Source organism: Merops nubicus, unplaced genomic scaffold (genome assembly GCF_000691845.1).
Source record: "Merops nubicus isolate BGI_N331 unplaced genomic scaffold, ASM69184v1 scaffold11726, whole genome shotgun sequence".
NCBI classification, from domain to species: Eukaryota; Metazoa; Chordata; class Aves; order Coraciiformes; family Meropidae; genus Merops; species Merops nubicus.
The window spans coordinates 14297-28894 of NW_008615664.1; the positions used below are offsets into that span (position 1 = coordinate 14297).

Here is a 14598-nt window from a genome sequence, read left to right on the forward strand (position 1 = left end):
GCAGTCCTGATTTAAACTTATAATCATTTTCTCAACAAAACTAATCTTGGATGTGAATTAGATAAATGAACTGCAATAGAACTGCTGCAGAAAAATTTCAGTTGCTAGAAGCTCCTACAGTCTTCAGTGAATTATCTTCTTGGTGTCTTCTACGAGTCAAGTCAGTTCCTAGTGTCTTAAATAACATGTTTACAGAGTCTTACAATATTATTTTAATAAAGGTTTTCTCTAGATTAGAGTAAGGTTAGGCTGTAGCTTAGTTTGTCAGAAGTTAAAACTTCCATTTCAGTAAGCTCCTTTAAAGAGAAGTAATTTAAATAACAATGAAAATTACATAGCATTTAATTTTTTTTTAAATGAACAAAATACATTCAGACAGATGCTAGATGTAAGTAGTGAAATCTTTTGAAGTTCTTGAATGCAGCAGATCTTGATAAATAAGAATCTTTAACAGTAATCATGATAGACTTTTTTTTTTCTTTATTTTGTAATTAAAAAAGCTCATCACAGTGCCCATTCAGAGGGACTCTAGTAATTTGTTTCTCAGTCTTTGTGTGAGTCTCTTTTACTAGTTCTTGACTTTTATGTAAACAAACTTTTGATAAGACAAATAGATACTTTGTTATTTTCAAAAAGCCAAAATAGTAAACATTTTGACTTTTACTCCATAATAGCTGTCTTATAGAAATACCTAGCATGCAATAATTTGAGTTAGAAGCTCTTGACTTTTATATGCTTCAGTATTATGTTCTGTGAGAATCTTTTAGAATAAGTTCACTTTCTTTCAAATGTATGTTGTGCAATCATTTTCTTTTGAAGTAGAAACTAATACAAACTGTGCATATTTAATAAGTTTACAGTTTCAGTTTACCTTTTATCTGTGGAGGATTTGTTGAATAGGATCCATTTTTAATTTTTCAAACTGGTAATGCTGCAAAGAAAGAATTGTATAAATCTGTGGGCACAAAATAAATGAGCTTGAGTAACAGATTCAGTATGCAGAAAGCACACACAGGGAATTTAGACTTTGAGTTGCTTTTTGTTTACTCAACATGCTATTAAGCTCCTTTGGGTGGACAGCATTCCTGAGGCTGTATCTTTTTATTAAGGTGTGTGCAAAGTCAGTGTTCTGGTGTGGATGAGGAGTTCACTCTGCAGGTGGATCTCCCAGCTAAGCCCACTTGGCTTAGTCTTTGTTTGAGTGGATGGAACAATCCTGGGGCGTGTGAACTGGGTTCCTGTCTGATGAAACTAAGCTGGAAGATGCATTCCAAGAGCACCAACAAAGGAGTGTTGAGTCTGTGGGTCCAGGATGAAGAAAAACCCACAGCAACCCCCTTCCTTCACTCCCAAAAAACCATGACCAAATCCAAGTCCTTCATGTGCAGCCTGTGGAGGTCAGGTTCCTGGCACCAATGAACCTGTGAAGTTAGTGGGAGTTTTTCAGTGACTTTCAGCTTTGAGTCAGGTTCAAGTCCATCCTAATCATTTGTCTTTGGTAATGATGGCTGATGGCTGGTGAGCTGCAGAACAGAGTTGCTGAATAGCCCTTCACTCAGGCAGTCGTGAGGTGCTCACTGGCTGTATGCACACTCTGCCACTTCCTACTCTTACTTACTAAAGAAAAGAATGAAGATAAACACATCTTCCACCTGTTTCTCAGCTGCTGATACAGAAAATGTAGAAGTGGTGCAGCAGCAGCTAGAAGACTTTTTTTTTCTTAAAAGCAAGAAGTATCCTGGGATTATTTGAAAATTATTGTTTATTTTTATTGCTGTTATTTATTATTCTTATTTGAAGAAAGTTTAAGTATTTTGGACAAACAAAACCAAACCTGCCTGGTTGGTGTATAATACTAGGTGTCAGGAAATCACAAAATATGTGCCCCTAATTTCTGCTCTGGCAAAGGCTTGTTATGTGGCTTTGGCTAAATCACTTGGTCTCTCTGCTCCTGATCTGTAAAGTGGGGATGATATTTTGTTATGTCTTACAAATGCTGACTGGATAAATTAGTATTTTTTAAGGGTTTATAGATCTGGTATTACAGTATTACATAAGTGTTAAGATCGGGGGGGTTATTGTCTGGTGTAGATGTAATGTAGATATTTATGAGCTGATTTCTTGACATTTTAAAAATGCTGCAGTCTCACAGTGAAACAAGAAGCACTGTTTTAGCAAATACTACAAAACCTGTTAGTTCCAGAGGATTTATATCATACAGCCAGTGAAGAACTTGTGAGCACACAATATGTGTAGTATTTTCAGCCAGCCTTTACCAATAATAGCTTTGTCTTCGTACTTCCTAATCCACTGCTTTGAAACTTTTGCCTAATATTATGTCAAATTGCATTCATTCTTACAATTACTGCTAATGTCATGGCTCTCAAGAGGTTAATTTGCAGTCAGGAGCCACGTGGATTTTGTATTGAACACAGTTAAAGAAATTGAGGGTACTCCTGGAAAACAAAGATTGTTTTGTGCCATGACCAAACCTTGTGCATCAGTTCTCTGAAATTGTGTTTAGGAAAATACACTACAGTAGGCTAATAAACTGATGTGAAAATTTCTCAATTTACACCACTTGACAAGTGCTAAAAGAAAAGCATCTTTAATTTTAATGTGTTATTAGGACCTTTTTAGAGAGACTGTACAAGTTATTAACAAGGTCCTCTGAGACAGGAGACGGGTAATTAACAAGACCTAGAGAAAGAGAGTGTAGGTAATTAACAGGATCTTAGGCACTGGACACAGGGAAACAAATAGTCCAATATTTAAAGCTGACAGGTTGTTACTAGTCTGATCAATTCCAGATCTGGGAAACTGAATTGATAGGTGCTTGAGAGGTTTCTAAGAAATGTTATATTAATATACACACACACACACACGTACACAAACAATATAAGTGTTTGTGTGTAGGTACATGTATACATAGAGAGAGAGATGCATTAAAAAAACCTTTGGAAGTAACAACTTTCTGTGATCTAAGTGGTGTTAGAGGAAAAAAAATAAAGCTTGTGCCTACATATGGGTTACACTATCTCAGGTTCTGGCAATAAATGAATTACACTCTAAACAATGTGGAGAGATGGAAGGAATAGTAGAGGAGAAAGAAACATGTCTTACATGTTCACTGTAACAATTATGAATAGTGCTGATATGTATAATATAATATACTGGTCAGCTGGAGCGTAAAATACAAAAAAAAATATTCTTTCCTGTGTTCTTTTTCTGCTTCAGCCTTTTTTAAAAAATTCCAACGCAAAAAAATCCCCAGCCAAAAAAACCCAACCCACACCCTAAACAACCCAACTCTTACACTCATCTCTTTTGCATCTTTCTGCTTTGTCTGTCATTTCCAAATGTGGTTGTTCTGTTCAGCCTCTCTCCCTGCATGTTGTCACACGCAGCTGTCAGAGCTGCCAGCCTCCCCAGTGCTGCCTGCTCCAAACAGGTCGGCGGCTGCATTTCCACCTTTCCCACTGGATGCAGTGTTTGCAATAAGCAATGTCTCTGCATTTTGATATGTTCCTTGCTAGATTTGGAAAAAAAACCCCACGTGGGGTGCCATGAAAACATGAGGCTTTTGGTAACCGCAATGATGTGTTCAGATCACATTCGATTGTCTCATACAGTTCAAGAAATATTAAAATCATGTATGTGTGGCTGGTCAGCTACTTGGGGAAGCTTTTGCAAAATCATGGTGTTACTCTGACTTCCTAGGTTACTGCTGGTCAGTTGAGCTGTGCTACTAGGACAGGTGCCTGGCTCTAATCTAGTTTTAAAGTAAAACCTGCTACCTTATACTACAGTAAAGATAAGTTATTAATGCAATAAATTTATCCTCTTCAAACAGTTAAATTATTTCAATCTCATCTGTTACATACGATGTGCTACAGGCATATAGTTACTGGCCACAGCTCCATTGGAATGAACTCCAGAAGCTGCCTGATCAGAGCAAAGGGTTGTAAGGTCTGTGAATTTCTTTACCAAGTCAGTCATCCTGTTCCAGTGGTACTGACAACTTAATATTTTAATTTTTGTATGCCTGATTCAGAAACGTTGATCTCCTAACAAGTATCTTACTGTGCTTGCTAGAGTGTTAAAGTCTGACATTTTTATGTATATTTATTTCTCTGTTAGTCAAAAATTGACACCAGGTGAACTGTGCTATTTTCAGAATTGTGTTTCCTCTGTCTTTTTTTAAGAACAGTGTACTTTTGCATTGCACTTCTTGAAATGAGTTTTTTTCAGTTCTCTGCTGAAATTTGACTAGACTTATCTCTAGTCAGGGATTATAGTCTAGGTAGAATACTGATATACCAGGACAGTGCACTAATTTTACTGTAGACTGTTAATATTTTTTAATTTGGTATGGTAAAGCTGTTCAGTAGGGCATTTTTTCAACAAAACTCATACATTACCAGTGTGTGAGAGGTAAAGGGAAACTACAAAACAAGCAGTCATCATGCAGGGATTCTTGGTCAGTACTGTTATCATCTGATTTAGAAAGATCATTGCATGTGATGAGAGAATAATGAAGCCTTTTGCAAAGCTACTACAAAGCAACAGTCACAGTGTTCAGGATATTACTAGGATGGTTTGGAGCAATCAATTCCTAAAGAGATAGTGTAGAATACCTCGTATTTACTGATAGTTGTGCAGACTCTTCACCAGCAGTCACTCCTAATTAGTTGTCCGTTTTAGGAATGTTGTTGTGACAGTTCATCCTGCTGGCTACACGACAAGATTTTTTCAAGCTTTCATTGTCTGTTGGTGGACGTTAGGGCATGTGAAATCCACTGTCTGTTCCATTTTCTTTTTAAAAAAATAATTAAGCAGTTATATCCAGTTTCTTTCTTCATTTCTTTAATAAATGCAGAAGCATTCAGCACTCCTGAACAGACTGTTTCTGAAGGAGTCTATGTAAAGAATGTGTAGCTTGAGAAGAAATGATTTGTAAGAAGTGTCTTACGTTCAAAGTTCAGGGGTTTTGGTCCAGTTTCTTAACTCTTGGCGTGAGACTTTATAGTAATGTTAAGAAAATGGACTGATGGCAACAAAACCTGATACTCTTTGTGTCCTCGTGGGGTTACACAAATTCCAGAAGACCTTGGAGCATGGCTTTGACGGCAGGACAATTTATATAGTGAAGTGTCTTAAGTGATGTTCCCCAGAATGTGATTGGGAAATAAATGGTAATATGCTTACTCCATGCTTGCTTAGCTGCCAGACATGACAGTCATTCCTTCTCAGCATATAAAGGGATGTCTGCATTGCCAGGCACAGCAGGCTAATAATATTCTGTGGAAAGCTGAGTTTCTGAGTTTCATTAACTGGATCTGATTGTATGAGTTTCTTTTGTTTTTTGAGTACATTGGTAATAACTTAAATTGCATCCTAATATCATAGGGGTTTGGTACATGTGAGAATCCAAAGAAAAATGCGTAAGCACTGTAATAAGAGTCAGTCCAAAGACTGAGAAGTAGGAATAGGGATAATATTTCAACTCTACTGGAAAATTAACATAGTAGAGCTTTGCTAATTATCAGGACCCAGATGTGCCATATTAAAAGAGAAAACCTGGAAGCTCACACTGAGCTTATTGGTATAATGGATATTTTACAGAATGTCAAGTTAACATAGAAGACTGCAATATTTTGAGTAGTAATGATTCATGTAAATATCCTAGTTTTAATTTCTAATAGTATATAGTACAACAATCATATAAGTAATATGAATAATGAAAGATGAGTAAAAAATTTGACTTCTTAAGAAAATATGCTTTCCATACAGCATAATTTAGGAGTGTGGTTCTCATTCATTATGTTGTCAGAGTAAATGGTTCAGGCACTAAAATGTTTAAATCAGTTACAAGAAAGATTTTTTAAACACTGTTTTAATCTCCAGGCATTTAGAAGCTAAATATTTAAGCAGCCACTAGAACTAGCGTTTGAATTTTTAACTACCATTACATTTAAAAGACAACATTACAAGCTCCAGTCATAAACTTGAGCTTGTGATACATCCTAAACTCAGCTCCACTGTGATGAAATTTCTATACAAACCACGAATAATCAGCACACAGTTTAAGTATTGAACTACCTCATAAAAGAGAGGTGTTAGAAAAAAAAAAAAGTTAATTTCATGTAGGTCTAGTGAAATGTATTTAAATAGGGAAAATAACAAGAAAATATAAAATAGTATGCTTGCTATGATTATGAAATAGTTATTGAAAACAGATATCAGCATTACAGTCTGTCTGTCTCCATTATTAGGTTATAGTCTTTTTATTTCTCATCACTTTTCTCCCACCAGTGATAGGAAAGAGTTCTCATCTTAGATGAGCTAAAATCAAAATCCAAACGAGTAAAACCTCTAAAATTCAAACAAACTTTACTATTCTGTAAAAGTGTACATGTAAAGAAAAAGTGATATCCCAAGCAGTAAAATAATGATTTAATCTCGTAAAAATATCTGATATAGAGTTAACTGCTAAGGAAAGCAGTTGAATTTCCAGATGAGTGAAATGAGGGACACGACTAATTGCTGTGCTAGATTGAAGTCTCTTCTACCTGTAGTGAGGTTGGGCCAATGTAGAGGTTGAGTGGCTTGCTTGGTCAGTGTCACCTGCATGATCCTCGTGCAGCTGATTTTGAGTCTCTGCTTGAGTGTTTCACCTCACTTTCACTGGTTCCTAACTTTCTTGAAGGTGATTGGAGTGAATGAAAGTTTGTTAATTCTAAGAGACAACTATTAAAAATCATTGTGGGACCTCAGACATGACCTTGAGGCACATTGAGGCTCCACAGTGGTGGGGAGTGGAGTTTCTTGCCCTGTCTGGATAAGTGGAAGAGATAGAAAATGACTTGATTCTTTGAGATGATAAAGGGCACAGGAGCAAGAAGGTAGCTGAGGTCTTTCCAGTGAGTGGAAAGAGGAGCAGCCAGGCCAGTCTTTGTGGGTTGTCCCATGAGGAGGGGTTAGACTCATGTGAAACATCACCTGGGAGTCACACACAACGTTAATGACGATGAGCCAGAGAAACCCAGTGTGTAGCTCTCAGCGTGGGTTGGCAGAAAGTCCATTTGTTAGAGAAGAAATATCTTTTTACTTGTAAACGGAACAGATTTAGTTTGGGCATAATTGAGGAACAATAATTACAGAATCCCACAATGTCAGTTTTTTTACAGTCACTGTTCATAGTAAGCTACTTTTGAACCCCAAAACCAAAAAGAAACTTTTTCCCCAAGATGTAAGGGTAGTTTTTTTGTGCTTCCATAGCAAAAGATCCCTGGCAATTTATCAAACCCTGGGGAAAGAGCAGAGATGGGACTATGAATAGCACTATCACTATGAACTGTGATTGTAACACAGTAAAAAACCATTATTTTTTATGATTGCTTAGATCAGTGATTTCAAAATGCTCTTAGGAAGTCAAGAAAATGGCTGCTCAAAGAAGGGATTATGATGGTTGTACAGCATTTGGGCTGTAGTCCTAGAGGTATATTTTCTGTAAACTATTACTAGTAATCGAGTGAGATGGTAACTTCAGGAGTGTACTATTGTGATGTAATTTAAGTCAAAAAATAAACACGCTCATGAATTTCAATACACCAAATGTGTGACTCCCCCATAATTTTTGCAGTATTTTCTTTTGGGTCGTTGCACAGTGCTCGGACAGTGAATTATGGGCTCAGCAGTGAGAGCCTGTGTCTGCTCACGCTCACCTCGGGCTGGAGGCGCTGGCAGGAAACCCTGCGGGGCTCAGCGAGGCCACGGAGCTCCCACCTTACTCAGGAGACAAAAAATGTTCTATGCAACCTCAGCACCTGTTTCTTTCTTGAGCAGCAGTATATTTTCCACATATCTCTTTAAAATATGAGAACAAGTATTCATGAGGTTTGGGGTTTTATTGGGGAATATTTTATTTAATAGTTTTACATTTTTTTGCAAGTGTATTCAAATTGCTTCATGTAAAATACGCAGATGTTCTCTTTTCTAGTTGCAGTTACTGTGTCCACAGTGTTATGGGAATGATGTCAGGTTTTGTAGCTAAAGAAAAAAAAAAAATTAGTCTGAAATGCCAGTGATTTATATTTCTAATTTTCTAATGTAACTGCTCATAGTCAGAACTCCTGCTTTTCTTTTAAACTGCTGCTATGAAAAAGAACCCTAGAACTTATTTCACAGAAACTATAAAGTCATTCAAGGCAGTGAAAGATCTTGCTTTTTTAACCTTTCAGAAAGTCACTCAGTTGAGCAGTCAGGCCACATTATTCTATATCTTGTCTAACATGAGGAAACAGTCCCAAAAGAAAGATATCCCAAATTAACGCCACACTTCGTTAAATAGAGACATTCTTGGTTTTCACCAAGCTAATTCGATCCAGTTCAGTTAACTCATTTTTTTTGCACTCAGATCACAAAAGGCAGCCATGAATGAAGCAAGTTCATCATGTGTTTGACACATCAGTGTGAAACTAAAAGGCGGGCTGGGAGGGAGGGTTCCTGCCTTTAGCTTTTCAGACAATAGCGATGAAAGAGGGCCCTCATTCAGAACTGGTCTCCAGCAAGCTGGGCAGACTGCTGCGGATCACTGTTACAGACAGGTATAATGGGAATTAGCCAGAACTTGGTTTGTCAGACACCTCCTGAGTTCTCGTTGTGACTGGTCGTGTAATCCAATCTTTATCTAATAACCTCAGTCCAGCAGATGGTTCATGGGGATTCTGTGTGAGCAAAAGACTGCTGACTTTGGAAATGAAAAATAATATACCAAATAAAGAAAATTTAGTGTGAGGAAAAAAAAAAAAGGAGTTATAATGCAAACAACAAAAATATTAACATTAAAAAAACAAGGTTTATATTTAATGTATTTACTTTTGTAAATTATGTCGCTTCCACTTTTACACCGTGAAATTTATGGCTTATAAATTCAGATAGCGGTGATGAAGTCACAAAATACGTGCTTCTTACTTTAAGCTAACCTTAGGAAAAGAAAAGTAGACATAGTTTTGTGACTTTTTGCATTATTGTCAGTCAGAAGACGTTGCCCTTGACAGCCAGTGCATGTAGGCTAAGAAGCAGTAGATTCTGTGATGTGGAAGAGGGATCTGCTGCGGTGCTACCAAGTAAACAGTATTTGTGAGCCATACCCAAATTCTGAACACAGTTTCAGAGAGTTAGTTTTGTTTCCCTACTTGCTGTAGCAAGTACTTGAGAACATAGCAGCACTGATTTTTGGTGATACTTGCTAATAATGACATCAACATGAGAGGTCAGTGGGGTGTTTCTCTAGGTGTGGCACAGGCCTGACACAATGGTTACTTTTATCAATATCAGCTTCATTTTTGCAATTGAGGAAGAAAAAAATCTCAGCACAGCAACATCATGAAATAGCTTTGCCTTTCGAATCCATGGGATAATCACTAAGTTTGTAAAATAATAGGTTATTTACTCGATTTTAAGTATGAAGCAAATGTTGCTGACAGAAGATGGTTTTTCAGCTCTGACTTAAGCTGATCATCTTGATGGGATTTCTAGAAGACCTTTCTCCTCTAGCAGTGCCATAAAAGCTGGGAATACACGTTAGTCTGCTGGGTTTTGTTTTTTAAGAGTCTCATCCCAGGGATCTGTTTTCAGAATATTTCTTTTGAAGTATCTCTCTTTGTTTAGAAGTTCAAGGTAAGTCTAGAGAAGAGAACTAGGGAAGCCCCATCCGGAATATCCTTTCTTGCATTTCTTAACTGCTTATTCAAATGTTATACAAAAATAATATGAAAAATACAAAAAAAATAGTGAAGAAAGAATATATTCAAATTTCCATTAACTTTGAAAATTTTCCTACTTTTTCTAAGTTCAACAAGTCAAGAAAAAAATTACATTAAATATTTTATAACTATATACCTAATTCAGTAGTGCCTTCAAGTAGGTGTTTTGGTCAGATAAGTATGCACTGCTAATATTTGGGGTTTTGTTTTTTTCCCCACAGTTTTAATATGAATCCTTCTGGCATTGAGGACCTCAGGAAAACAATGGTGAGTTATGGAAAGCCATCAGTAAATGCCAGCTAATTGGTACCTGGCACAATAAAAACTATTATTCTTGCTTAACTTCTTCAAAGGAAATCTTGGTCTTGTTCTTGTTTTACTTTTGACGTACACAGAAAATTTCATTAGAAAATTACAGGCTTAATATAACTTTGGAAGTAAAGGAGAATTTTACACTCAATATGGAGTATACTTCTGGTATGGTGATATAGAGAAGGGAGAAATCAGATGTTTTGACAGCAAGTAAGAAGAAAACTGTTGCTTTGGGGTATTTCAGATGACTCTAGAAAAGTAATAATCGGGTGAGGAACCCTGCATTAGGCAGTGATGTATTAATTGACCTAACAGGAGTCTCCTATCACTGCAGTCAGGGACTTGAGGACAGTCTTTAGATGGCAAATCAAAATGGCAGCAATGAACTGATGTATGATTAGTAATACAAGTAATAAATGAACACCTTCTCAGAAAACACTAAAAATAGAAATACTAATGGTTATTATTCAAAATACTCTTTTGTCTCTAAAAGTACCTAGAATAAATTATGTGCTAAGAAAAGACCTGAAAAATCTACAGATTTCCTGTGCAGTGTCTTTGTTTGAAGGAAAATGTGGTCTTACTAGGATTTGTTGTGTGAACAGATAAAATCTTGGTTTGTTTTCAGTCTTTATATAGAAACCAAGTTTCACAAGCAAATATGACTTCATACTGTTTGTTTTTTTCTGTTTTATGTAAATGATTTGTAATAACATTTGAAGTTATTCAAAATGCCCAAGTTTTTATAATGTAACTGACTGGTGGGAGATGTCAGAGTATATGAAGGCTGCCTTTGATCAGATAGTAAACTGAATTCTACCAGGCGGTTACTTAATCTCTGACAAAAAGCGACATCAAAAAAAAAATTGATTTAACTTAACAGCTATTGTCTGTAAAGTAACCATAATTACAGTTTCTGTGTGCTTGCAAATGTACTGCTGCAAATCTTGTAATTTATTGCTGGTATAGGCATCGGTTTAATTCTTTTAAGAAATAAGATGTGAATTGTTTTATTTAAAGGATTTAAAGGTGATAAAAGAAATCCTTGATGGTTTTTCTTTTGGAATACCAGCCATCCTAAATGTCAGTTGTAGGATTATGAGGTGGTGCTCATTTAATACAAAATACAAATTAGGAGAAGAAGAAGCTATCTCTCAGCCATGCTTTTGAATGAAACCATTTGAACTTTTTAAAAAATATTCAAGATTGCTTTCTAAGGTGTTTGAAGTAATTTATTATTAGGTTCTGCAATAATAGCCTTCACCAAGTTATTATATTCTTCCTTTTGCATCACATTTACTAATTATGTTTGTATGTCTTCTACTCTGGTGCCAACACCTGTCTCTGAAAGCAGTGTTTAAATGGGAGCAGTAGCCAGTTGAAAGGGCAGTGTGAGCTCTTTAAGGCCTAATTAAGAACTGAAAGGAAGATGAAGTTAAGTAGGACAAAAGATGTGAAAGTAGCTTAGATGATATTCCCAGAGCAGAATTCCTCGTTAGAACAATAAAGAGATGATCAGAGATTGCCAGGCCTTCATTTTATCTAATTCCATTTCCTCTGGCTGTTGGTGTGTACCCCAGTAGTATTTTGTATCCAAGACAGTTGTTCTTTGCATAGCTTGTTATTTAGCATCTTTTTTCTTAATAATTCATTATAAGAATTAATGTTTTGTATTAAAATCGTATTATCTGGTTTTGTAAAGATATAGTTGTTCTTTATACATTTAAGTATAATTTGTTTGCTCACACTGAATATTTAAAAATCTTCTTAGCTTTAATTATCTATATTTCTAAGTACTGACATCCTTTAACTAGAATTTTATTCTGTAGTTGATGTGATAGGTTATTCCCCTCAAAGATCTATCTGGAGCAAGCGTATGACAAAACATCTTTAAAGCATATGTATTGCACACCATTCTCCATTGAACTTTAGAAAATAATTAAAGACATCATTGTGTCTTAATGCTTGTTCCTTTGCCAAATCAGAAAATTAGGCAAACCATTCTTTTATTTTAGACATGGAAGTATTAATGATGTCTTTTCCAATATGTACAAAAATTTTGTACCATAAAGTGAAATTTTTATTTCTTGTAGAAGAAAATGTGCTAAAAATATAATGCCCACGGAGTGAAATTATTTTCTCTTTTACTTGTCAGAAGTAGATGGCTAACCAATTTATAAATTTCATCAAGTTAGCAATCTTAATAAAGTGGGAGTTATTGATCACTTACAATCTTGTAGCTTGATAAAATACTGAATACATGTACATAAACTTGACATTAAATATTTCAAATGCAGTGAGAAACCCTTAAAAGCACATATTTTCAAGAGCTACTATTAGAATATAATTGATGGAGAGAGGCTGATTGATCTGTCATACTTCAGCCTATTTGCAGTGCACCATCACTTTTAATTGGGTTTATTTGAAAACTTTGGCCACCTGCGTATTTTAATGATTCGACATATGCCAACGTGCAGATATGGAGCTGTATGGAAAGAAAGGGCATGGAGCATGGAAAAGGAGTGAAGATGGCTTTATTATGTGGTGGGCTTCCTGGCTGAGCAAGCTTTATCATTTTTAATGACATGTTTCTACTGTCCACAAAAGCTATCTTCTGTTCTTCTGCTCTGTTAAAGGTGCAGGATTTGAGAGGTTAGATTATTTTACTTAATTAGAGGTTCCATATCTGTTAAATGCTTCCATTTCTGAATCTGAATCATGTCTAACAGTGCTGATAGTTTTATAAACCAGCTCTCACAATATGTTTATCAGTTTCACATTTCCATTTTTGTTATAATCTGGTTACTTAAGATCATAGCTAATTCTTCTTGACACAGAACAAAACAGTCAAGTTTATAGTGTTTTGGATCGCACATTGCCCTTTGTTAAGGGGTTTAATTTGTCTATCTCTGCTAGTGCCTGCACTTACTGAATAGTCAGAAATCATTATGGAAACAATTCAGTTTTTCCTGCTGCTTAATTCTGGGTCCCACCTGCTTTAAAGCAAGCAAACAGGCATGCAGGATCTTTCAGTAGTACGCATTTCTGTCTTAAGTGCTCCAGTGCCAGTAAGATGCAGCCTTTTAGCTTCACCTGAAATTTAAAATGGAAAGTTTTATTATATGATTTAGAGGCCAAGGCCTGAAGAACCACTGATAACTAAAATGAGAATAGGAAAGGCAGTTGAGGACTGATGTCATTTGGAGCTAAGTAAATGTTTTGCTATGATGCACTCAAAAGGCAAGAACTCAGGGAAGCTGCATTCTGGAGGCTCTGTTGTTCTTCTGTAATTAAGGTTACCACATAGCTGGTTTCAGAGAATGGACCTGGTAACTTCTCCTGAGGGTTACTGCTCATATGGCTGTGAACTCTATATACATCTTGCTGAAAACAGTATTTTTTTTCTGAGATGACAGTGTGGGAAACTTCTTCCAACTGGTCAACCTATCTCCAGTTGTCTGCTCCAGTGGGGATATTGGAGGGAAAACTCTAGAACAAGTGTAGATACATTGTCTAAGAGAAGCTGCTTCTGTCAAGAGGTGCACAAGAGACATGTAACCCATCAATTTGTTCAAAACACTGCAATATTTAATAAAATCTGGTGGTTTTTTTTAAACTTATCCGTAGGATGGAAATCCTTTTGATGCCACTGCTGGATACCGTAACCTTACTTATGAAGAGGTTTTGCAGGAGCTGGTGAAACATAAAGAACAGCTGAAGAAGAAGGACACCCATATCCGTGAACTGGAGGATTACATTGATAATCTTCTTGTACGAGTCATGGAGGAAACACCTAGTATTCTCAGAGTGCCATATGAGCCTTCTCGGAAAGCTGGCAAATTTTCCAAAAGCTAAGCTACTGGATGGTACTAAATCACTTGAACATTCTGACTTCTCTTCATTCCTTTTCATGTAAGAAATTCCAGGAATCAGGGGAGGACGAGACTATGATGTGGGGGTTTTTTTATTTCATTTGTTTTTTACTCCAAACACTAGCAGGGACTGCCAAAATAATATTCTGTTAGATTAGCAAAATAACTTTTTTCTTTTTCTTTTTGAGAACACCTTTAGGTACAGAATACTTACAGTAGAGTTAATAATTCACGTTAAATATGTCCATGCAGTTTATATAATAGCTTCGTGTTCACCATGTGGCAGTTTCAACTGGGAAGCCTGTGCTGTTATGAATGTTTTCTTGAGTGATTATTGGTATTATGCAAATATATCAATTCTGATACTCCAGCATGCCATCAAGCCCACTGTTCTCAAGCCAGTGGAGTGCGCTTTACTAAACCTAACTGTGATTTGTTGCAATGGAATGGAGTTTGTTCTACACATGTTAGAGGAAAACAGTGATGCACAATCTTTGCAGAATAAATGCTGTATTCTATACGACATGCTTTTTGTATAACAGTGTAAAAAAATACCATGTCATTTCAGTAACAGCACATGCTGGAACCGGTAATTTTACACTTAAATGCTGAATTTTGTGTATAATGACTGAACTTTGGTAGTG

The 14598-nt window shown here is 36.2% G+C and overlaps 1 protein-coding gene across 1 annotated transcript in view; it reads left to right on the top strand.

Moving 5' to 3' along the window:
• RAB11FIP2 (RAB11 family interacting protein 2 (class I)) overlaps positions 1-14032 on the top strand; it is a 28319-nt gene extending 14287 nt beyond the window's left edge. The window contains exons 4-5 of the mRNA XM_008942597.1: positions 9992-10037; positions 13710-14032. Of these exons, the coding sequence (XP_008940845.1) occupies positions 9992-10037; positions 13710-13937 (274 nt within the window). The 3' untranslated portion in view covers positions 13938-14032. The remainder of the gene's footprint in view (positions 1-9991; positions 10038-13709) is intronic.
• Positions 14033-14598: the final 566 nt, after the last annotated feature.